Genomic DNA, 27659 nt, shown 5'->3' with positions numbered 1-27659 from the left:
CCCCCCAGCGCCCTGCACCCATCAGTGACCGGAGTGTGAAGTGTGCATGAGGAGCAATGGCGCACAGCTGCAGTGCTGTGCGCTACCTTGTTGAAGACTGAAGTCTTCTGCCGCCGATTTTCCGGAACACTTCTTGCTTCTGGCTCTGTAAGGGGGACGGCGGCGCGGCTCCGGGAACGAACACCAAGGTCGGGTCCTGCGGTCGATCCCTCTGGAGCTAATGGTGTCCAGTAGCCTAAGAAGCCCAAACTACCACCGGTTAGGTAGGTTCGCTTCTTCTCCCCTTAGTCCCTTGCTGCAGTGAGTCTGTTGCCAGCAGATCTCACTGTAAAATAAAAAACCTAAATATACTTTCTTTCTAGGAGCTCAGGAGAGCCCCTAGTGTGCATCCAGCTCAGCCGGGCACAAGATTCTAACTGAAGTCTGGAGGAGGGTCATAGTGGGAGGAGCCAGTGCACACCAGTAGTCTAAAGCTTTCTTTATAGTTGTGCCCAGTCTCCTGCGGAGCCGCTATTCCCCATGGTCCTTACGGAGTCCCAGCATCCACTTAGGACGTCAGAGAAATAGAGGCAGGTGTTGATATGGCGACCGGCGGTAAAATGCTGGCTGCCGGGATTCCGGCATCGGTCTCATGAACGCCGGAATTCAGTTTGCCGGCATTTTGACTGCATCCCGCCTGGTTGGCAAGTTGCTTATATTGTAAACGCTGTGCCTAAATTCAGTGTAAGCAAAGTAACTGACCAGAATATAGCGATCTACTTGGCTGCAGCGCAAAGTGGAACATTTAGCGGTTTAATTGTAGATTATCATTTATTTGTAAGGAGCCACAAAACTTCTCAGTGTCGGACAGCCGGTTTAACATATCGCGTAAAAAAATCAATAAACCCTACAGGAAAGCAGAACCACGATACACGAGGTAGATCGAGAAGGTGCAGACGTGAGGCAGAGGGTAGAGAGAGCCCTGTTCATGGGAGCTTGCAATCTAGAGTACTAGTCGAGTAGTCTTGTCGGTTCCGCCTGAGATTGGTCTGGTAACCACGTTCCCCTGTGCTGTTTGGATCTAATTTTGGCCGCCTCATGGATAGGGACAGTAGAGCGCTCAGTCAGCCCCGACTCCTGCCCCTTGATGAGAAAGTAGACGCAACTACGTTTCCAGGTCCCAGCGAGATACACTGTTAGCACTGGGCTGGGAACATGGGCAGCTGAAGCAGTGGCCTAGTCTCAGATCGCAGCCTGGACATGAAGTATCTCTGGGGCAGATTTATTAAGCTCGGTGAAGTGATAAAGTGGAAGGTGATAAAGGACCAGCCAATCAGATCCTAACTACCATGTCACAGTCTGGGTTTGAAAAATGACAGTTAGGAGCTGACTGGCTGGTTCTTTATCACCTTCCACTTTATCACTTCACCAGGATTAATAAATCTGCCCCTCTGTGCTCTGATGCAGTATAGACGTAGTATGACTCTGCCCAGCATTTTCATGTAGGGCTCAGACATATCCCATGCAGGTTAGGACGTACATAGCGCCCAATGCCAGACACCCTTTACAAGCATAGCAGAAATCAGAGAGAGCCTCCTCTGACGCAGCCTTTCTAATTGGCATATGCCAACTCCACTGATATGTATGGGGGTCACTGGGAGGGGAGAGCACTCGTCATCTCTCTCTGCTGCGGTTCTGACCATTCACTTAGCACAGGCTTCCTGGGTGCCTGCAGCGTCCAGCATAGACCACGTGCCGGTGTATGAGAGTGAGCTGCCGCTGACCGTGGAGACGTACGTCATTATGTCCTGCTAGTGGCTCGTTCAGGCCTGTGTAAGTGGTGCTTGCATGCAGTCATTTCATATACAGTTTCAGGGGTCATTAGTAATTCCCTAACAAAGTGCAAAAGTTGAGAAATAATAATTTTGTTTTGCATCTAAGTACCTCAAAGTGGATTCAGTAATTCTCCTAGGACAATAGTGGGTGAAAGGTGCACCCTTCTATTGTATAAAACCCCCAAATGATAGCATAAATGCGACAGTATCTGGGGGTTCCCCACAATGGCCTCTACGATCTGTCCCCCGCATCAGTGTGGCAGTACTCCATTGTGCAATCCCAGCTGCTCAGCCGCACTCCTCCCCCCACGTGGTAGAGACTAAGCTCAATGTCTTCCTGCTTCTGGCGGGCAGACACAGTAGCAGCGGGGCTTCTAGATCCATTCATGAACAGGTCACCGCGTCCTGTGCCTTGCATTCAGCCAAACCATGCCACAATGTCTGCATCCAGTCCAGTCACAGTCATTGCCCCGTGATACCTCTGACCAACACAAACATCTTTCTCCTCTTCTGTGCTACCTCTGTGCCTGGTCTCACGGCCACTCACCTCACCTGGGCCGTCACTGCCCCAGCCTCTCCCAGCCTTTATCTTGTTGTGGGAAGTATAGTACTGGTCACTACAGTAGCAGAAAACATACAGATGGCAAATTGTGGTTGATATCTAAATAAGAACTAAATACAGTGCTATGGTACAAGGGGTGTGGTACAGGAGGTAGATAGTAACGATTGGTCGACAGTGTCTAAGTCGACAGGGTCTTTAGGTCAACAGGGTCTAGGTCGACAGGTCAAAAAATCGACATGGTTTTTTTTATGGGGGGTTTGTGTCGTTTTCTTCGTAGAGTGACTGGGAACCCCAATTAATGCACCATGTCCCCTCGCTTCGTTCGTTACCGTTCCCAATTGTTGTCCACATGGATCGTTAAGTATGAAAAGGGTCAAAAAAAGAAAAAATTGTGAAAAACTCATGTCGACCTTTTGACCTGTCATCCTAGTTACTGTCGACCAATAGTGGTCGACCTAGAGACCGGATCCCGGTACAAGATGTCTAGACAGACAATGATACAGATCATCATCAATGCAAATCGCACAGAACAAATGCAGATGAGGAACATGAAAAGTGCAGAGGTGACACCGAAGGTGGCGCGGGCTATGTCCATGAGAGCTTACACTCTAGATTACTCTGCATTTTCATATATCACCTTAAGTTTGTTTAATAGAAGATGAGGCGATGTGATATTCACATAACCTATTAAATGTTGTAGAGTAGAATAGTCCAGGAATAAATGACGTTAAGATAAGTAATTTGCTTTTGTTCTGTAAAAATGGCAGTACGTTTTGCAGTCTCCTTAGCTCAGTTGTGCAGGCGGTATGGATTGCACAGGTTTGAGAGGATATTTAAAAAATCTTTGGAATAATGTACAGATTAGGAAAGTGCGCTCTGTTCCCAGTTTGCTCCTTTATCTGTTTTGTTTATTTTTCTAGTTCATCTTTGCAAGCGGACATTCGATCACCTTGTTAGATTATCTTTCCATTTATTTATCAGCAGAAGTGCTCCCAACGTCCGGCCGTGTCCGGGCACTGTCCAATTACCGTGCTGGCTCCCTGCGCTATCCTGTTGGCTTTTCCCTAAGTGCATTCTGCTATTAGCTGTAAGGCGATATAGCGCATAATTAAATAAAACCAGATATTTATGTTCCAAATACAACTACTAAAAGCTAATTGATGTTCTCTGAACTACAAGAGCAAGGAAAGGTCTCCATATTTGTCTCTTTATAAAGCGCACCATGTGGACTCCCGCCGGCCCGCAGTGGTTTTACTGTACCCGCTGCCGTCTGCTGTGCGAGGTAACCGGTCAGAATCTGTTTTTTCACCACTTATTTATCACGTAATTCTAGCTGTAGTAAAGATAATTAGTTAACTTTCTTTTATTTTATTAGGTGTCTGTGTAATACGTTATACGTGCTTCATTCGCTGTCATCTTGTTTAGTTTTGCTTTGGAATTCAGAGAACATCTGTATTTATTTGGGTAGCTATCCATTTATTAAGAGGTGTTGTGTAACATTGCATGGAAATAGTGTCTGCTTGTAGTTGACTGCTGCAAGAATGTATCCTACATTTCCTCACACCTTATTACATCCCCTCCCCCCCCCCATACAGAGCGTTTCCCCTGTACCCGGAGGCCCCCCGCCGCCGATGAAGCTACCGCCTCCGTATAAAGACTCCGGCAACTCCGTGACAGTGGGCTGTGATCCAGAAAGTGAGGACAGTGACGGTAGGAACAGATTATTTGTTCTACTGTTCTGTGGTTTTATTTGTTGTTTTTATGCATCTTTCATTTGTACAAATTTTACATTTTAGTATTGGCAGCACATAAATCTCTTCATCAATTGCTGTAGTTTAATGGTTCACAGACAGAATGGTCTCGGGGTAATTCAGACCTGATTGTAGCAGCAAATTTGTTAGCAGTTGGGCAAAACCATGTGCACTGCAGGTGGGGCAGATGTAACATTTGCAGAGAGAGTTAGATTTGGGTGGGTTATTTTGTTTCTGTGCAGGGTAAATACTGGCTGCTTTATTTTTACACTGCAATTTAGATTTCAGTTTGAACACACCCCACCCAAATCTAACTCTCTCTGCACATGTTACATCTGCCTCACCTGCAATGCACATGGTTTTGCCCAACTGCTAACAAATTTGCTGCTACGATCAGGTCTGAATTACCCCCACTGTGTTTGTATCTGCTGCAAAAGTTCTGACGACCAATTTTGCAATTTCATTCTAACCTTTTTATTACTTTTCGCTTCAAGCGTCAGATTGTAGAAGGGCTTCGACAAGTGCAGCATTTTATAAATGTCCTCTTAATTGCTTCATTTTACCATTTACAATTTTGCTAAGTGTTGTGTTGGTGGAGAGAAATGAAGCCCCATAAATTTGCATATCAATTATACTAAAGGTTCACTGACAAAATACTTAGTACAATTACTCTGAAAAGCAGAGGGAAAGAAAAGCTCTGGGCTACTCCAGTAATTGTCTGTTTTACACTGTCCATAAGGGATTGCAGGTATTCTAAAGACAGATGTCATAAAGGGGATATAGCAGATTAAACCCCATTTATTTTAAAGAAGAAGAAAAGATTCACAAAAACTCATTTAGAGCTTGCAGCATGTCATAATCAGGGCCGTGAAATTGTGTTGTGATGAACTTTCAATGTATGGAAAGAGTTCTGTATATACGTGCAGTGACAGAGGTCTGTATATAGCAGAGTTCTCTATATATGTGCAGTGGCAGAGTTCTGTATATACGTGCAGTGGCAGAGTTCTGTATATACGTGCAGTGGCAGAGTTCTGTATATACGTGCAGTGGCAGAGTTCTGTATATACGTGCAGTGGCAGAGTTCTGTATATACGTGCAGTGGCAGAGTTCTGTATATACGTGCAGTGGCAGAGTTCTGTATATACGTGCAGTGGCAGAGTTCTGTATATACGTGCAGTGGCAGAGGTCTGTATATACGTGCAGTGGCAGAAGTCTATATAGCAGAGGTCTGTATATAGGTGCAGTGGCAGAGAACTGTATATATGTGCAGTGGCAGAGGTCTGTATATATGTGCAGTGGCAGAGTTCTGTATATACATGCAGTGGCAGAAGTCTATATAGCAGAGGTCAGTATATATGTGCAGTGGCAGAGTTCTCTATATACGTGCAGTGGCACAGTTCTGTATATAGGTGCAGTGGCACAGGTCTGTATATAGGTGCAGTGGCACAGGTCTGTATATAGGTGCAGTGGCAGAGGTCTGTATATAGGTGCAGTGGCAGAGTTCAATATATACGTGCAGTGGCACAGTTCTGTATATAGGTGCAGTGGCAGAGTTCTCTATATACGTGCAGTGGCAGAGTTCTCTATATACGTGCAGTGGCAGAGTTCTCTATATACGTGCAGTGGCAGAGTTCTCTATATACGTGAGGTGGCAGAGTTCTCTATATACGTGCGGTGGCAGAGTTCTCTATATACGTGCAGTGGCAGCGTTTTCTATATACGTGCAGTGGAAGAGTTCTCTATATACGTGCAGAGTCCTGTGGACGGGTGCAGTGGCAGAGTCCTGTGGACGGGTGCGGTGGCAGAGTCCTGTGGACGGGTGCGGTGGCAGAATGAGTGATGATTTTCCATTTTAAAGATGAAATCCATAAGAAAATTGCCATGTTCCGATTCTTCAGCAAATAACACGAGTTGGTAACTGACTTATGTACGAGACATTTATGTTTGTTAAAGGAACAGTACTCTTATAATATTGTGTTTACCCCTCCTCATTTTTACGATACAGCTGTATAGCGGGATATCAGACCTCTGAGAATGCAGACAGCTGCGCCATGGCTGTTCCTGCTCTGTGGGAGTCCACGACACCCAAAGAGTGGGAATAGAACCTGTGGCGAGCGCAGCAAGCCCGCAAAGGGCTTTCTAGTGCTCACCCCGGGGTCAGTATTCTGAACGCCAGGATTCCATACCCAACCCGTATAGAGCTACAGACATAGAGGAAAGGCCACATACAGTATGTAATACAGAAGACCCTGCACACCTATTGCTTGTGTTATGTTTGGTACAGTTATTACTAGTCACTGATATGTTTGGGGAGGATTGCAGGGTCCTAAAATCCTCTCTTTTCAAGGTATGTTGTCTACAAAGTGCTATTTTTTAATAATCAACGTAGAATAAAACAGAACATAGCTTCTGTATTCATACCATGTTTGGCCACCAGGTGGCAATGTAAAGCTTGTCTATGCAAACTGTACAATCTATACTATAGGGCAGAGGTTCCCAAACTATTTTGAATCACGGCGCCCTAGAATATCAGAATTTTTTTCACGGCACCCCTAGGCCAAAAATTTATTATTGAGAAATTTAGAAAGAAATATTACATTAAGTAGATGGCGTTTATATGTCATCCTTAGGGTCAGTTGTGTGGTGAGGGACAAGATTTGCTTCTGTTTGGCCACATATGTTATGACTGGCAGCCACCAGCACTGGTTTTGCCTATTATATTGACCATGAATAATTTGAATTGGTCCTGGACCACCAACCCAGGGCACCCCTGCAAGTTTCCCGAGGCACCCCAGGGAGCCACAGCACACAGTTTGGGAACCTCTGCTATAGGGACTTGGTCTATACTGTACCATATTGTGATTACACTAGATGTATTATACTCCTAAATAATGTGCATTTGATGTACAGGAACTTCGCAATAGCGCCTATAAAACTATTGTTTGTGATAATTGTCATTTTACAAGGTTTCTGGCATTCTGAGTTTCCCCATCTGTGAGAATACAGTGCTGACCTCTACCCCAGTGTTTACCAAACTTGGTCCCCGGGGCACACTTCCAGCCCTGGTTTTAACATGAGCATACTTCAGCACAGGTGACTTAATTAGTACCTTAGTCATTTTGATTTTACCATGTCCTTAAATATCCTTAAAACCTAGACCATAGGTGTGTCTTGAGGACCAAGGTTAGGAAACACTACTCTACCCATTGCCCGCACCCATACAGACTCCTGAGAATGTTTAGTGTATGCCAAGACACTATGGGCTCATACTGAAACACAGCCGTCCTGTATACCGGCAGCTGGAGCGGATAATGGCCATGACCTTCTGATGGCAATAATCAGTGATAACAATGTTGCATAAAACAAACGTTCTATGGGGCCCACTTATCAAACAATGGGCCTAATTCAGACCTGATCACAGCAGCAAATGTTATCTCTAATGGGCAAAACCATGGGGGTAATTCCAAGTTGATCGCAGCAGGATTTTTGATAGCAACTGGGCAAAACCATGTGCACTGCAGGGGAGGCAGATGTAACATGTGCAGAGAGAGTTAGATTTGGGTGTGGTGTGTTCAATCTGCAATCAAATTTGCAGTGTAAAAATAAAGCAGCCAGTATTTACCCTGCACAGAAACAATATAACCCACCCAAATCTAACTCTTTCTGCACATGTTATATCTGCCTCCCCTGCAGTGCACATGGTTTTGCCCAGTTGCTATCAAAAATCCTGCTGCAATCAACTTGGAATTACCCCCCATGTGCAGTGCAGGTGGGGCAGAGAGAGTTAGGTTTGGGTGGGGTGTGTTTAAACTGAAATCTAAATTGCAGTGTAAAAATAAAGCAGCCAGTATTTACCCTGCACAGAAACAATATAACCCACCCAAATCTAACTCTCTCTGCACATGTTACATCTGCCCCACCTGCAGTGCACATGGTTTTGCCCATTAGAGAAAGATTTTGCTGCTGCGATCAGGTCTAAATTATGCCCAATATTTGCCCGGAAATGCAGGAAAACGGGTTAGTTGCAAATATTAAGTATCCTGTGAATGTATGAAGGAGGGACTGTAGCAGGCATCTCAGATACCATGCTGCAGTCCCCCCATTCCCGTCGGCAGCCACAGCCCCCCAATCCCATAGGTTTCGATGGGGGATGCAATGCTGTCAGATTTACCAACATCCGGAAAATAAAGATTTCCCAATATTGGCTACAGACATCTAAAAATGGGCGACTCACCATAATCTAAGCCGTCAAAGGGTTCCCCCCGGAACCGTCTCCGGAAGTCGGCGCTGTGCAAGTGCGGTCAGCGTGACCGCGCATGCGTAGATCCCCGGCAGCATCCTGAGCACATCGCAAAGACTGGTTCCTTTCAGAGCCCCTGTCCCTGCCTGTTAGTACATCCATGTAATATGATCCTGGGAGCTAATATCGCGCCCAGATCACATTGAGCATGCAATCACCGATAAATGGGCCCCTTATATCACAAAGTGCATGAAAAGTGAACGCTTCTGTCTGATGTGGCAGCAGTGACTGATGCAGCAACTCCTGCTTCTCACTGCTCCTCACTGCGATCATTACTATTTTAAAGTCTGTCCATATACACGGAGCGAAATACTGTAGCTGAGAGATTTTGAATATATAGTCAAAATTGCTCAGAAAGTTAGTACATATCGCTCTGTGTGTACGCAGCCAGCGATGCGCGTCCCCGCCAGGTCGCTATTGCTGCTAAAAATAGACTGTGCAGGCAAGTCAATTTTGGCTAGGTCGCTGGAATAGAAAAAGCGTCCCCTTGCTTAAATGAGTTAGCCAAAACCGCCCATAGCCAAAATCGCTGGTAAAGTTAGTCAAAATCTCCTACTGCCAGTTCAAGGGAAAACGCTCAGTCCAAATCTCTCCGTGTGTATGCACTGACACGTGTTAGCGTTGTTTCAAAATGTACCACTTGTTACCTTTCTGTTCCTGTTTGGTTCCCATTGGTCCGTTCAGATTGTTAGCTCTTTGGGTCATTTTTGAAAAAATGTATACTTTAGTCTAGTTTGTTGATAATGCTGATTTATATGCAAGAATGAGAAGCTATACCTTAAACACACTTTACTATGGAGCCGCTGCGGCCGCTATACTTAGTACGCACTCTACGTACTTTTTACGCTATTAGCGTACAGAGTCCCACACAATGTACGGACTCTGTGTACAAACGCCGCGCTGTCGGTACAAAGTACACACAGCGCGTACACACCCAATGAATACACTTTAAACCTTATACAGCAATGCAATGCGATAATAATACACTTTAAACCTTAGCAGGGAAAGGAAAACACGACACCAGTTTGTAGTTAAACCACTGGGTTCCAACACCACAGCGTATTATTGCTGAAAGGGGGTTACAATATATACAGTACAATATAACACAATATAACAGAATAATGGCTACAGTCAATGTACATACGTGATTGGATTCGCCGCGCTACCCAGTTCTGGTCCTCGGTCATCTAATAGATAACTTTGTGAGTCTTGTGTCTGACCAGGCCTGCAGCAGGCTCTCTTTATACAATTCTGCCAAAGTGCAACACAATAGATACTGTAATCTCTTTGTCCATTGGACACAGGAATGCACATTTACAGTACAGGAGAGGTCATAGGTCGGTTTGAATAGGTGGGCGATGTCTGTTCCAACTGCTCTTGTGGGTGGTCTCCTCTGGATTCCCGCCGCATACATAATGTATAGTAAATACAGTTTATCTCTATATTCTGCTTCTGCACATAACTATCTACAGGAACATGCGATCTTCTGCAGACCAACACCGGAATGTTACCCTTAATATACCCTACAGCTGGATACCAAACACCACCTTATAACCTTAGTCTGTCCCCTCCTATCCTGTAAAGGTGAATCCCTTTGTTCTGTAACCATTTAAACTGTTGTAACTTTCTGATGTGGTGCAGGTAGACTATGTGTACAATGTGCACTATTTGGATTAAATATGTAATGTGTTATGATGGTTTTTCGTGCGCTCACAAACTCTACCGTAAATACTCATACCACGCACTAATGCGCATGTCCGCGGGAGCGACCATACGCAGATTGCGAATATGCGCACACACGGCAGTGCAAGTAAGCGCGCGGAGGCCATCTGTGTCTGGTTTGTACGTGATGTGTGTACTGCAATATTTTTCGACTTTGACACTGTGCATATTGTAAACTTTTGCTGAATATTTTAAGACTCTGTGTTCGCCGTGTGACACCCTATAGCAGGCTTTTTCAACCAGTGTGCCGCGACCAGTTGCAAGGTGTGCCGCGGAGCCAGAGCAGCTTCCTGCACCTTCAGAGTGAACTGTTGGCCTGGGCTCTTCTTAGAGGATCAGTCATGCTCCGGCTGTGACGTATGCCTTGAAGACGCGGCGGTGTGATATCATAGGTCACGGCCGCCGCATCTCACCACCCAGCCAGCCCACCCACCTGCACACACATCTTCCAGTTCCTGCCTGCATACACAGCTTTCCTTGCCCACTCACATCCACACCTGCCCGACTGCCCACTGCTCATAATTGCAGCACTCCACTATGAACAGTCCCCGCCACTGAGGGACAGGGAGGAGGACAGCTGACCGGTGGGGGCTAATATTTGTTGTTATTTTTTTTCTCCTGTGGGGAACAACATTGATTTAAGTGGGGAGAATATGGATTTATGGGGGGAACAATGTGAATAATTCATGTGGGGAGCAATAGGATTTATGTAGGGAGCAATATGGTTTATGTGGGGAGAAATGTGATTGTTTTTTTTCTGTGTAGGCCAATGTATGTGTGGATTTTTTTTTACTATGAGGGCCAATGTGTGTGTTTTGGGTTTTTTTCTGTGGGGAACTGATGGTGTGCCTTGGCAAATTTAAAATATTGTTCGGTGTGCCGCGAGTAAAAAAAAAGGCTGAAAATCACTGCCCTATAGACTTAAAAGTTTAGAACTGGAAGTTTATCCTCTGGCCACAAGGTGGCACTGCAGTCACTGTTAAGTTCTGTTTTGGGTCAGTGTGTACAAGCTGCATTTTACAAGCACATCTCTGAGCACTCTCTGTACTGTCATCGTCTCTGTAGACTTTAGTCACGGTTACAGCTTGTCTGAGCGGTCCTATATATTGATAACCAATAAAAGAAAAGTAGTTTGGCCCAGAAGAGCTTACAAACTTCTTATGTGTTTGGGGTTACTAGCAGCCAAACTGGTGTAACCATGTTCTGTCAATGCCCAGAGCATCTCAGGGGTAAATGTACTAAAGTGTGCGTTGTAGCCCTGCATGAGCACAGGTGAATTGGATCAAAATGACCATCACAAGTCCCCTGTGCTCAAACACTGATATCTTTAAATCCTGGTTCTGTTAGGGGAGCTGGAGATGGGAAACACTCATATAAATAGTGGGCAAATAATTCCTTCATGAAAACAAACTGAGCTACACGTTTGTTTCACCTGTGCTCAAGCAGGGTCATGTCGTTAGGAACTTTATTATAAAAAGCATTTATTATAAAACATTAAGCTGACTACACAAAGCATGAACTATGTCAAAGAAATATCTGTCCTTTTGCCCCCCCTCGAGCAAATCTAAATACACCATAAATCCAGATGACACGTCCTGTGTCGCTGCGAGTGGGTGTCTGGGATAAGGTAAGCAGCAGCTGTGCAGCTTGTGTGGGTCAGATGCTGCTGAGTCGGCACTCCCACCCTGCACACGTACTTCTGTCGTGAGACCCCATCTGCTGACAGATGTGATTCCAAGCTCCATGCCTCTGGTTCAGATCTGTGCAACTCATCACACCCCGCAGCAGAAGCTCATTCACCGGCTTGCCACCGTCAGGGTAACATCCTGGGGTGAGAAATAGGCCCAAGGTCACCGGAGGAAATCCTTGCAGGATACGTGTATGGAGAAGTGGATCTTGGCTTCTTATAGAGTGAAGACATCTGCCGGGCATGCTGGTTCATTGTGAAGTGCATCTGCTTATGCAATGGTCCAAGGGGGGGTTCCAGGTAAGACCTACTGTAGCATTAATCTTAGTCTTGTCTAAGGTGTGCTACTTAATTCCCTAATTATCCAGCTGCAGGCACTGTATCGGATAGTTGCTGCTGTAGAGACTCTCCAGCGTAGTGTGTCCCCCGTTATCCCAGGGACTGCAGATCTTAGTGTATTGTTATTCATTTATCATCCATTTCCTGCTGACGATACACTTTCAGAATCCGACTTCTGTACCCATGTAATTGGCGGTCTTTATATCAGCCAATCAAAGCACAATAAGCTTTGTTCCCAAATCCCAGCTGTATTTGTTGTCTATCCCTAATGAACCTGCACTGTTGTAAATGGTTTTCCTTTACGGATGCTGTCAGGGAGAAGCGGAATGTCATTTGTGTAAGACGGAGCAGAGTTTCGGCAACACATGACACCGGAATTGATTGTATGCGGGCGCTGTAGCTGATAGTTCATAACTATTCATAATTCAATCTATAAGTGCCTTATGGGGTTGGTGCACAGAACATATAATGGCAGGGGGAGGGGAGAGAAGGAAATTTGGCAATTTTGTATCTACGTAAACACAGGAAACCCCAGTATGTGAGGGAATCCCCCAAACTGGTTCCCCTGTGACCATCACTAGTACAGATGGGTCCACGTTTATCTTGACCTTTAATAGGATTAACTGAGACTGGCCAGTCGGATTTAATCCCCTGCTGTAATGACTTAATCCCCTGCTGTATTGTTCTCTCTGTATTGTATTGCAGCTGAGAACAATAGATGAAGGGTTTATGCTAATAAATCATGTTGTGCCTAGGCGCAGAAAACTAGTCAAGATAACCGTGGACCCATCTGTATACTGAGTTTTAGAAAACTTATACAGAGGTAGCTCAGACAAGTTCATAATGATCCAGACCTGTACTAGGGTGCAGCTGTGGCTGAATTACATCCAGCGACTGAGATTTAAAAATGAGTTTTGTATCTAGTTTATAAAGTTGTGCATCAGCTATCCCGGTCTCCCCCCGGGACCCACACGGGACTACCGGTGATCCGCTCTCTGTTTTTTTCACATACATTGTGTGGTTGTCCGTACCACTATCCTGTGAACATGCTGGCATTAAAATAGGGAGATGATGCAGAACTGGAGCTATGGAACATTTCAGAGAGCCCCCGTGGACTACAGTATCACAGAGCCACAGGCAAGTCTATCTGTTATCACTGGATAAACTCCACCTAAAATAACATGTAGGGTTTTTGTGGATTTTTAAATGAGTATTTTCAGTGTCGCGCTCCCCTGATTGGGAGTTCACTGATTAATGAGCACAAATAAACTAGTGTAATAACAGACATGCTTCGCTCTTGGGTTGTGCTTTTATCTGAAAGTATGTTTGTAAGCAGATGTTATTCCTTTTTTCACACAGTCTGACTAAGACTGTAGGACAGACAGACTTACATAAATATATGGCAGCAAGTAGTGAGCAACTTATTCATTTTCCTAATTTACCTGGCTGTTCAGACATTCAATGAATGGCAAACTTTATCAGTTACCCTCCCCACCTAATTAATAAACACTTTGGCTTTAAATTTGGAAGTATGAAATGCTCTGCAATGTATCCAACTCTGTCATACAGTAGGTGGCTTGGAGCAAAGCAGTGTTCTGCAGCTCTCATGGCTGGTTAGTGCTCATATTGGGGTAGATGTATTAACCTGGAGAAGGCATAAGGAAGTGATAAACCAGTGATAAGTGCAAGGTGATAAACACACCAGCCAATTAGCTCCCATATGTAAATTAACAGTTAAGAGCTGATTGGCTGGTGCATTATCACCTTGCACTTAACACTGCTTTATCACTGGTTTTAGCACTTCCTTATGCCTTCTCCAGGTTAATACATCTGCCCCATTGTCTGCTAATTATCAGTAACAAAAGAAAGTTAGTTGGTTCCAAATATGTTTTGGTTCATACATAAACGATATATAAATGTAAAAAAAGAGCGGCTGGTGGCGGGACATTCTAGTATTTGTAGTGCCACTGTTTAATTATAAACTCCGTATACTGTAGGCTGCTGGTTTCTTTTTTTTCATTTACTTTTCATTTCACAGCTGAAAGGTTTGAGTTTAATTATAGTATTAGTCCTAATTTGTTGTTTTCTTAAATTTCATCAACATACACCATGAATCCCAATGACTCTGCTTGTGCGACCTTCGTGGCAAAGGCAGTTGAGGAACTACATCTCCCAGCGTGACTCTCCATCAGGCCCCCCTCCTGCGTTACACACTTTATCTGTTTTCCTTTGTGTAGTACCCGGAGATGTTACAGTCACAGTTCATCTCCCCCCCCCCCCCGTTCCTCGCTAAGATCTTGCTTTGTGAATCAGAGAACTGATTAACTCCCCGCAGCGCACAGAGGCTGATACTCCTGCCATTTATATTCCAGTACCAGGTAATCAATAGAACTCCGCTTTGTTCTAATATTAACTCCGGGGGAAAGGAAGTCGCGGATTACATGTAGGCTGCATGGTGGGGAAAAGATAGGAAGGTTTTATTTATACTGCAGGGTTTAAGCCTCTTGTGATGAAAATAATCCATTTTATTAGTCTGATGCCATGGACATTGGGAGAAGAAACTGGTACCCTCTGCTCCAGCTCCCCAAAGCCCACATCATCATCATTTTAGTTCATTAATATATTATCATATTTGTTACTGCAAAGTGACACTTACTGCAGGCACTGACTGTGTTCGAGGGGATGGCAGTGTGTTTTACTGCGGTTATTCAGACTGTCATCAATAATACAAGGCTCACAGAAGCCTTATTTGCATTCTGTGTATTCAGGGGGCAAATAGATCATGCAGTGAAATCCAGAACACAGAATTATTTCAGCATTTCCCCACCTAGACACTGCAATAAGAGAGAGCGGGATGAAGCTCACATCAGCCCTGGCTCTGGCGTTTACACATGGAGAGACTTCATTGTGTTCTTAGAGAGTAGAAGTTTATGCTCCATTAATTACTCTGTATGAATAACTGACTAGGGACATTCACCTGAAAGTTTAACTCTACGAAATCCATATGATCGGCCTTTTGTAGCGCCTTAACAGAGAATTGCCACACTGTTATCACCGGGCTAAGAAATATTGTGTAGTGTGGTATGGAGAAGTGGGAGATGTTACATTTGTGGCCAGTATGTGGCAATGCGGAAACGTGATGTATCTGATGTCCGGAACCACACACCCCTGCATAGCATTCAGCCCTCCTCTGCAAATACTCCCCCTCTAGCGCTCTTCCATATAGTTCTGACCTGCGCTCATCTCTCGCACACCTCCAGTATCTTCCTGTGTCGCTATCAACCAGCTTACCCTAGTCTCACATTACCCACACTAATGTCCTCTCATACCTACCCTGCTCCAACCTATACTGCCCACACTAATGTCCTCTCATACCTACCCTGCTCCAACCTATACTGCCCACACTAATGTCCTGTCATACCTACCCTGCTCCAACCTATACTGCCCACACTAATGTCCTCTCATACCTACCCTGCTCCAACCTATACTACCCACACTAATACCTTCTCCATACCTACCCTGCTCCAACCTATACTACCCACACTAATACCTTCTCCATACCTACCCTGCTCCAACCTATACTACCCACACTAATACCCTTTCCATACTTATCCTGCTCCTATCTATATTCACCCGTAATGCCCCCTCTTATCTACCCTGCTCCCACCTATACTACCCACACTAATATTTACTCTTACCTACCATGCTCCAACCTATACTACCCACACTAATACCCTCTCCATACTTATCTTGCTCCAACCATACTACCCACACTAATGTTTCTTCACACCTACCCAACTCCCACCTATACTGCCCACAATAATACACCCATACACCTACCCTACTCCCACCTATACTACTCACACTAATACACCCTCACACCTACTCTACTCCCACCTATACTACTCACACTATTTACACCCTCACACCAACAGTACTCCCACCTATACTACCCACACTGTATACACCCTTACACGGTACACCTACCCTACTCCCACCTATACTACCCACACTAATACACCCTCACACCCACCCTACTCCCACCTATACTATCCACACTAATACCTTCTCCATACCTACCCTGCTCCAACCTATACTACCCACACTAATACCCTTTCCATACTTATCCTGCTCCTACCTATATTCACTGTAATGCCCCTCTTATCTACCCTGCTCCCACCTATACTACCCACACTAATGTCCTCTCATACCTACCCTGCTCCCACCTATACTACCAACACTAATACACCCTCACACCTACCCTACTCCCACCTATACTACCCACACTAATACCTTCTCCATACCTACCCTGCTCCAACATATACTACCCACACTAATACCTTCTCCATACCTACCCTGCTCCAGCCTATACTACCCACACTAATACACCCTTACACCTACCCTACTCCCACCTATACTACCCACACTAATGTCCTGTCATACCTACCCTGCTCCAACCTATACTACCCACACTAATACCCTTTCCATACTTATCCTGCTCCTACCTATATTCACTGTAATGCCCCTCTTATCTACCCTGCTCCCACCTATACTACCCACACTAATGTCCTCTCATACCTACCCTGCTCCAACCTATACTACCCACACTAATGTCCTCTCATACCTACCCTACTCCCACCTATACTACCAACACTAATACACCCTCACACCTACCCTACTCCCACCTATACTACCCACACTAATACCTTCTCCATACCTACCCTGCTCCAACCTATACTACCCACACTAATACCTTCTCCATACCTACCCTGCTCCAGCCTATACTACCCACACTAATACACCCTTACACCTACCCTACTCCCACCTATACTACCCACACTAATGTCCTGTCATACCTACCCTGCTCCAACCTATACTACCCACACTAATACCCTTTCCATACTTATCCTGCTCCTACCTATATTCACAGTAATGCCCCTCTTATCTACCCTGCTCCCACCTATACTACCCACACTAATATTTCCTCATACCTACCCTACTCCAACCTATACTGCCCACAGTGTTTCCTCACACCTACCCTACTCCCACCTATACTACCCACACTAATACACCCTCACACCTACCCTACTCCCACCTATACTACCCACACTAATACCCTCTCCATACTTGCCCTGCTTCAACCTATACTACCCAAACGGTTTCCTCATACCTACCGTACTACCACCTATACTACCACCTATACTACCCAAACTAATACCCTCTCCATACTTACCCTGCTCCAACCTATACTACCCACACTAATACCCTCTCCATACCTACCCTGCTCCAACCTATACTACCCACACTAATACACCCTTACACCTACCCTACTCCCACCTATACTACCCACACTAATGTCCTCTCATACCTACCCTGCTCCAACCTATACTACCCCCACTAATACCCCCTCCATACTTATCCTGCTCCTACCTATATTCACAGTAATGCCCCCTCTTATCTACCCTGCTCCCACCTATACTACCCACACTAATATTTCCTCTTGCCTACCCTACTCCCACCTATTCTACCCACACTAATACCCTCTCCATACCTACCCTGCTCCAACCTATACTACCCACACTAATACACCCTTACACCTACCCTACTTATCCTGCTCCTACCTATATTCACAGTAATGCGCCCTCTTATCTACCCTGCTCCCACCTATACTACCCACACTAATACACCCTCACACCTACCCTACTCCCACCTATACTACCCACACTAATGTCCTCTCATACCTACCCTGCTCCAACCTATACTACCCCCACTAATACCCCCTCCATACTTATCCTGCTCCTACCTATATTCACAGTAATGCCCCCTCTTATCTACCCTGCTCCCACCTATACTACCCACACTAATATTTCCTCTTACCTACCCTGCTCCAACCTATACTACCCACACTAATACCCTCTCCATACTTATCCTGCTCCAACCATACTACCCACACTCTTGTTTCCTCACACCTACCCAACTCCCACCTATACTGCCCACAATAATACACCCATACACCTACCCTACTCCCACCTATACTACTCACACTAATACACCCTCACACCTCCCCTACTCCCAACCATACTACCCACACAAATACACCCTCACACCTACCCTACTCCCACCTATACTACCCACACTAATACACCCTTACACCTACCCTACTCCATCCTATATTACCCACACTAATACACCCTCACACCTACCCTACTCCCACCTATACTGCCCACACTATATACACCCTCACACCTACCCTACTCCCACCTATACTGCCCACACTATATACACCCTCACACCTACCCTACTCCCACCTATACTACTCACACTATATACACCCTGACACCTACACTACTCGCACCTATACTACCTACACTAATACACCCTCACACCTACCCTACTCCCACCTATACTACCTACACTAATACACCCTCACACCTACCCTACTCCCACCTATACTACACACACTAATACATCCTCACACCTACCCTACTCCCACCTATACTACCTACACTAATACACCCTCACACCTACCCTACTCCCACCTATACTACCCACACTAATACACCCTCACACCTACCCTACTCCCACCTATACTACTCACACTATATACACCCTGACACCTACACTACTCGCACCTATATTACCTACACTAATACACCCTCACACCTACCCTACTCCCACCTATACTACCTACACTAATACACCCTCACACCTACCCTACTCCCACCTATACTACACACACTAATACATCCTCACACCTACCCTACTCCCACCTATACTACCTACACTAATACACCCTCACACCTACCCTACTCCCACCTATACTACCCACACTAATACACCCTCACACCTACCCTACTCCAACCTATACTGCCCACACTAATACATCCTCACACCTACCCTACTCCCACCTATACTGCCCACACTAATACACCCTTACACCTACCCTACTCCCACCTATACTACTCACACTAATACACACTCACACCTACCCTACTCCCAACCATACTACCCACACTAATACACACCTACCCTACTCCCAACCATACTACCCACACTAATACACCCTCACACCTACCCTACTCCATCCTATATTACCCACACTAATACACCCTCACACCTACCCTACTCCCACCTATACTACCCACACTAATACACCCTCACACCTACCCTACTCCCACCTATACTACCCACACTAATACACCCTCATACCTACCCTGCTCCAACCTATACTACCCACACTAATACCCTCTCCATACTTATCCTGCTCCAACCATACTACCCACACTAATGTTTCCTCACACCTACCCAAGTCCCACCTATACTGCCCACAATAATACACCCATACACCTACCCTACTCCCACCTATACTACTCACACTATATACACCCTCACACCAACAGTACTCCCACCTATACTACCCACACTGTATACACCCTTACACGGTACACCTACCCTACTCCCACCTATACTACCCACACTAATACACCCTCACACCTACCCTACTCCCACCTATACTACCCACACTAATACACCCTCACACCTACCCTACTCCAACCTATACTGCCCACACGAATACACCCTCACACCTACCCTACTCCAACCTATACTGCCCACACTAATACACCCTCACACCTACCCTACTATCACCTATACTACCCACACTAATACACCCTCACACCTACCCTACTCCAACCTATACTGCCCACACTAATACATCCTCACACCTACCCTACTCCCACCTATACTGCCCACACTAATACACCCTTACACCTACCCTACTCCCACCTATACTACTCACACTAATACACACTCACACCTACCCTACTCCTAACCATACTACCCACACTAATACACACTCACACCTACCCTACTCCCAACACAAATAAACCCTCACACCTACCCTACTCCCACCTATACTACCCACACTAATACACCCTTACACCTTCCCTACTCCATCCTATATTACCCACACTAATACACCCTCACACCTACCCTACTCCCACCTATACTGCCCACACTATATACACCCTCACACCTACCCTACTCCCACCTATACTGCCCACACTATATACACCCTCACACCTACCCTACTCCCACCTATACTACTCACACTATATACACCCTGACACCTACACTACTCGCACCTATACTACCTACACTAATACACCCTCACACCTACCCTACTCCCACCTATACTACCTACACTAATACACCCTCACACCTACCCTACTCCCACCTATACTACACACACTAATACGCCCTCACACCTATACTACCCACACTAATACACCCTTACACCTACCCTACCCCCACTTATACTACCCACACTAATACACCCTTACACCTACCCTACTCACACTTATGACCCCACAAATACACCCTCCTCTATTATCTCTATTGCCACACTCAATCCTCTCATTTCAGCTGTGTGTTATTACCAATCACTGGCGTGCGCAGCACATTTTATTAGGGGGTGCACCGTCGGAGGGGTGTGTCTAGCACCGCCTTTTGGGTGTGTCTAGCACCATCTATTGATGGTCAACGCATATAAAATATCCACCTTTGTACCAATCCTAATAAAGCAGATACATTGTCAGATGTTGCGGTGTGCACCAAACAAACACCCCTGATGGCACTCACTGCAATTACAGTGCTCCTCCTCAGCCTGGTCTGGCTCCCCCTCTCTTTCCCCTGCAAGCTGCAACAGCTTACTTACAAGTCAGTCACTCACTGACACTGACAGTCGCAGAATAGTATTGCCGCTGCTGGAAAAACGAGTGACGTGTCAATGTTGCTGCCGACTGCCTGCCAGTATTGAATTTGTCTTCCTAAGAGGAACGCTGGCTGCATGCTGCTCCTCATCAGTGGCTGGTGTTGGCATAGCATAGAAGGAGAGAGGTGGGCATGTGGCGGATGTGACGGGTGGGCATGCGAGCAGCATGACGTAATAACGTCACATCACACTGTTTTTGTACATGGAGGTGGAGCAGGGAATTTGAAAGCCGGTGGCAGTGGCACCCTTGATCAACCCAGGCATCCGGTCGGTAATGAGGTCCTAACAGGGTGCAGCGCAGAGGGGACAGTAATCAGCCTGCTCGGCGATCGCTGCATCAGGCATGCGAGATCGGGGTGCCAGACATTAGGGGGTGCCTGTGCGCACCAGGCACCCCCCCTGCGCACACCTATGTTACCAATTAGAATGTTAACTCCCTGCGCCGTAAGGAGGAATTTGCGAACTATGTCTGCGGTTCCTTGGGTCGCTCTCCTATGTCCGGGCAGCTGAACATCCTACCCTGCCAGCGGTCCTGCCCCCCCGGGGGATGTCCCGTGTCTGGGGCCAGCATAAGGCGCCAGGGAGCTCTGCTCCACTGCTGGAAACTCCCCACCTTTGCTTTCATGCCTGCCTTTGTTCTGTCTGCCTTGTGACCCTGGTTTATATTCACCTCGTTTTCCCTACTGCCCTGGGCTGCAGAGTACTGTGACACTATACATATCCAATATTAATAATACTTGTATGTTTGTCTCTCCTTTTTGTTGCCTTTCAATGTTTTTATTAGAGGAGATACTTCCTGCGTTCATATAGGGAGGATGAAGAGTAGGAAAGGCTAAAGAGAAGATGAGCTTGGGAAAAACAAATGAAAGCATAGGCTATCATAAATCGTGTAGACATTTAAGGGGGTATTCAATTGTTTGAAAAGTCAGTTGGGTGTTTTTTTTTTCCCTATCTAATAAACAGGGGAAAAACAGACACTCAACCGACTTTTCAAACATTTGAATTCCCCCTTAGACTCTAGTGTTTAACTAAGATAAGTAGTTGACGTGCTTTGTCACTTCGTCTTGTTGCCCCATGTTCATACGCTCACACCGCCGTCGTATTTAACAGGTTTCAGTTGAGCGGGTTCAGGGGCTGCGGCATTATCCTGAACTCTCTAACAAAAATGGAGAAGCTTCAAATTGAGCAGAGTGTTTTACCTTTTCTGTGTATCCTATCCTATATAATAAAAGACTACCACTGCTCCTCACCTCTATAGGGGGAATTCAAGTGTTTTGCACGCCATCGGCCACTAGATGGTGCCCGAAAGAGCAATTCAAGTGTTGCTCCATACGGGTGCATGCAGCCGCCGGCGCGGACGTTACGGTTATGTTGTTCCGTCATTTTGACAGGCTGGTAACTAGTATTTAAATCATTTGTTAATTTTGTTCTTTTGATATTGCTAGCCATTTGGAGGGGATGTAGTGACAATCTTGACATTCATTATGTTGACGTGGTCTAAATGTCAACATGGTTACTGTTGACTCTTTCCGAATGTCAACACATGAAGTTAGGTTTATGCTGCATCTTGGTTTACGGTTAGGCTGCAGTTAGGGTTACGATTACGTTTAAGCTAAAATATCATTGCTGACATTCACAATGCTGACCGTGTCGACACTTAGACCATGTTGACGCATTGATACAAGAACCAATGGTAAATGAAGCACTTTGTCGCTGGATGCTAGTGGAGTGGCAGGTTGTAGTCTCCATTCTCCTAAATAAGCGCACATATTGGGGGTGATTCAATTGAAGGTAGGAAATGTAAAAAAAAAAACACTATTCAATTGCAGGACAGAAAATGAGATGTATAATTCACGCACCCACAAAGCAATTTTTCTAAAATCGTTAATTTATGGAAAAATCAACGGGACTTGCTCTGGCATCCTGGTGGTAACACCCCCACCCCCCGAGCAAGTTTCCAATTAGCGTAATTAATCCATAATTACTCGCCAATCAAAGCGCTGTCTTCTCCTCCAGTGTCCTCCATGATCCTCTGCAGCAGCTGTGAGTGTCTGTGAGTGTGTGTGACCTCCCCCCGTGTACAGAGCCGGCCCTAACCAATATGATGCCCTAGGCAAGATTTTGGCTGGTGCCCCCTAGCACCACCGCTGGTTCCGCCTTTGACCTTGCACCTCTTTCCCAGCACCATCACCCCTCACCCATAGCAGTCCTTATTTTGGTGTTTGTACCCCCTATATTTTAAATAGGAACAGTTCGCACATTTGGCGCACAGCCCAAAAAGGGGTGTGTTTTTGCTGGCAAGGGTCATGGCCACACAATAGTAACCCCAATTCCAATTACACCACACAGTACTGCAACTTTATTCACATTTTATCATGCGATAGTGTCCATAATTCATATTACATCCCACAGTAGTATCACTTTACCTTATAAACGTTACTCCTCACAGTAGAGCCCCTTATTCACATTACATCACACTGAATTGCTCCTTATTCACATTACACCACACCCTATTGCCCTTTATTCACATTAGACCACACAGTAGTGCCCTTTCTATACGTTACACCACACAGTAGAGCACCTTATACACATAATGCCACACATTAGTAATGCATTTATACACATAATTCCACACAGTAATGCCCCTTATACATATGAGACACATTATTAATGTCCTTATAAACATAATGTGCCTTACACTTTATAACAACCTTTATCAATGCCCTTTTACACATAATGGGGGTCATTCTGACCCCATCGCATGCTGCAGTTTATCGCAGCGGTGCGATCGGGTCAGAACTGCGCGTGCGCCGGTGCATGCCGCTACGATCGCCTCTGCCTGATTGACAGGCAGAGGCGGTCGCTGGGCGGGGGGGCGTAACAGCTGCGTTTGGCCGCCGTTTCGTGGGCACGGTCCGGCCAACGCAGGCGTGGCCGGACCAAACGGGGGCGGGCTGCAGCGTCTGCGTGACATCACACGCAGCTGTTGCGGGCTGGGGAGCGATGAGTAGCTCCCGGCCAGCACGCTATAGCTCCTTTGCACTTCTGTGGGGGGGGGCTGGCACTGACATGCGGGGCAGGATAGCCCTGTGCTGGGTGTCCCCCCGCATGTCAGTGTGAATGATCGTAGCTGTGCTAAATTTAGCACAGCTGCGATCATCTCAGAATGACCACCAATGTCCTTTACACATATGCCGCACATTGTTAATGCCCTTATACACATAATGATGCACATAGTGCCCCCTAGACATTTGCTGCACATTATTAGTGCCCCTATACACATAATGACACACATACATTAGTAACCTGTTACACACATGCCGCACATTATTAATGCCCTTATACACATAATGACACACATAGTGCCCCCTAGACATTTGCTGCACATTATTAGTGCCCCTATACACATAATGACACACATACAGTAGTACCCTGTTACACATATGCCGCACATTATTAATGCCCTTATACACATAATGACACACATAGTGCCCCCTAGACATTTGCTGCACATTATTAGTGCCCCTATACACATAATGACACACATACAGTAGTACCCTGTTACACATATGCCACACATTATTAATACCCTTATACACATAATGACACACATAGTGCCCCCTACACATTTGCTGCACATTATTAGTGCCCCTATACACATAATGACACACATACAGTAGTACCCTGTTACACATATGCCGCACATTATTAATGCCCTTATACACATAATGACACACATAGTGCCCCCTAGACATTTGCTGCACATTATTAGTGCCCCTATACACATAATGACACACATACAGTAGTACCCTGTTACACACATGCCGCACATTATTAATACTCTTATACACATAATGACACACACAGTGCCCTTTACACATATGTTGCACATTATTAATGCATTTTTACATGACACAGATAATGCTCCTTACACATATTCCGAACACTACTGCACAACCAACCCACTCACATGCACACAACACTGCCACTAACACTGTGACCGCTGCCTCTGCTTGGATACAGATGTGTCCTCATTAATCTTGCCTCAATGTTAATGTCGGGCACCTTTTTTTTATGAAAATGCATCTTATTTGCATTGCTATGTGGCTAGAATACACAAGCAGCTTCTGCTGATTAATATGATATGCAGCATGCCTATATACTGGGTAAAACTGTGGCTGTATCTGCATATGAAATGCTACAAACAGAATATAGACATGCCGCATATCATTTTAATCAGCAGAAGCTGCTGATGCCCCTAGGCATATCAAATGCCCTAGGCAATTGCCTAGTTTGCCTATGCCTATGGCCGGCTCTGCCCGTGTAGTGTCATTCCCCGGAGGCAGCGGCTGGGGGAACTGCATCTCCCAGCTGTCCTTAAGCCTCCCAGCAGCCTACACGCCTCCATATTTATTTTTTTATTGGATACCACAGGTATTGGGAATGCACTTACTCTCTGTAATCTAAAATTGAATTCCAAATGAATTCCCCCCTCTTGGCTATCTACACAGGGTGCACTTTAAGTGCAGATTGAGTCTTCTTTCAGTCTACTCTGGTCATTGTAAAACGTAGCTGGCAGTGCTGTGCAATCCGTCTTCCGTTAAGTGCTTTGCTCTCCAACCGTCCTTTCTCTCCCCAGCTGAGAACCTGCTATTTCTGCCATTACTTATTCGATGTTATCATTAACCTTCCCCATTTTGTACAAGCTATTTGCAGCAATCCTCTAATACAGTACGTCTTCTTTTCACAGTATGGCTGGCTTGCGGTGTGTCCGTACGGGCCGGGGTTAGTGGTAAAGAGGGTCAGCTACTCATTGCTGTAGAATACTTTTTTGTACTCTGTCTTCACGACTGTGAAATCTGAATACTGGGCCTCATTTAGACCCGGAGCAGCTCTGTGTTGGTTGCAGTTGTCCGTTTGTTGGTGTTTTTGTGTTTATAGGACGCACTGTATGTGTTTTTTTTTTACCAGTCTGAGTGTGCAGTTCGCCACCGTCTGATAAACAGCCTGCAGGATTGGGGAGCAGCTTTGAAAACGGCTCAGTTTTTGGGGCGTGCTGATGCCAGCGACTGCCTGCCTGGACGCATATTCTCTGGCGCTGGCAGCTTAGGTGTGGTTGTCTTTCTGAGCAACATTGCTCAGATGCCCTATGGCCTGTCCAGTGTTTGGCCGATGCTGCCTCTTCGGACGCAAGCGTTGGATCTGGGAAGCCGCCAGTGGGAGTCTCTTCACAAAAAGACGACTCCTGCGCCATTTGCATAAACTGTCATACCCGCTGTTACCGAATACGCAGCAGTGACCCAAAGTGCACCCACCACTGGGTCGGGCACACTGCCCAGTGGTGCAGTTGTGCAGTAATCCAGGGAGACCTATAAGTATTTGCCGGCACTAGCGTTCCCCGCTGCATTCCCAGAAAAAAACTAGACTAAAGCCATGCTGGGTGCAGCAGTCAGTAGGTCGACCCCAAATGGCCGACATCGACAGTGAAAAGGTAGACGCCTGAAAAGGTCGACACAGGGGAAAAGGTTGACATGTAAATGGTTGGCACAAAAAAAGTGTCGACCATTTTAACTCGTCAACCTTTAGTATCTCTTGACCTTAAGCACTATCGACCTTTTACTTGTTGACCTATTCAACCTAATGTATGTCTACCATATGGGTTCAACCTATTGATTGTCAACCTGTCATCCGGATACCAGCCATTCTAAATCTACCGTATATACTCGAGTATAAGCCGACTTTTTCAGCACTGTATTTTGTGCTGAAAAAGCCACCTCGGCTTATACTCGAGTCAGAGGCAGAGCAGTGTGAAGGAGGGACACGCAGCGCACAGCGCGCGGCTCTCCTGTGTCCCTCCTGCATCTCCGGCGGCAGCAGCGGCGGTTCTTCTATTACAGGAAGTACCCGTTCGTGACCTCTGATCACGAACCGGCACTTCCTTTAATAGACCCGCCGCGGCCGCCGAAGATGCAGGAGGGACACAGGAGAGGCGCACGCTGTGCGCTTCGTGTCCCTCCAGAAGACAGCGCGGGATCGACGGAGGGGTAAGTAACAACACTGTGGGGCATACCTGGCACTTGGGGAGGGAGCATATCTGGCAGCATGATGAGGGGGCATATCTGGCAGCATGATGAGGGGGCATATCTGGCAGCATGATGAGGGGGCATATCTGGCAGCATGATGAGGGGGCATATCTGGCAGCATGATGAGGGGGCATATCTGGCAGCATGATGAGGGGACATATCTGGCAGCATGATGAGGGGGCATATCTGGCAGCATGATGAGGGGACATATCTGGCAGCATGATGAGGGGACATATCTGGCAGCATGATGAGGGGGCATATCTGGCAGTGTGGGGGCATATCTGGCAGTGTGGGGGCATATCTGGCAGTGTGGGGGCATATCTGGCAGTATGAGGGCATATCTGGCACTGAGGGTTGTGTACGGCTAGAGCTGCATTTCCCACCCTAGGCTTATACTCGAGTCAATAAGTTTTCCCAGGTTTTTGGGGTAGAATTAGGTGCCTCGGCTTATATTCGGGTCGACTTATACTCGAGTATATACGGTACATATGTCGCACCCATTACAACAACCATATTCTCATAGGGCACGCCACTGTTGGCCTCTGGATATCGGGACTGTACCACAGTAACAGAGACTGTTTGACAGTATGCACTGGAAGATGAGTGACACAGATAGAGCTTGGCTTTT

General features: G+C 46.1%; 1 protein-coding gene across 7 annotated transcripts in view; it reads left to right on the top strand.

Annotated features, from left to right (window-relative positions):
* The window catches only part of PATJ (PATJ crumbs cell polarity complex component), a 446647-nt gene that overhangs the window by 277814 nt on the left and 141174 nt on the right, over positions 1–27659 (top strand). For all 7 annotated transcript variants that reach the window (XM_063939224.1, XM_063939227.1, XM_063939228.1 and 4 more), the window contains one exon: positions 3972–4086. In XM_063939224.1, the coding sequence (XP_063795294.1) occupies positions 3972–4086 (115 nt within the window). The remainder of the gene's footprint in view (positions 1–3971; positions 4087–27659) is intronic.

This window comes from Pseudophryne corroboree, chromosome 9 (genome assembly GCF_028390025.1).
Source record: "Pseudophryne corroboree isolate aPseCor3 chromosome 9, aPseCor3.hap2, whole genome shotgun sequence".
In the NCBI taxonomy this organism is placed as follows: Eukaryota; Metazoa; Chordata; class Amphibia; order Anura; family Myobatrachidae; genus Pseudophryne; species Pseudophryne corroboree.
Note: the sequence above shows the minus strand (reverse complement) of the source record. Positions and strands in the feature narration are given on the sequence as shown.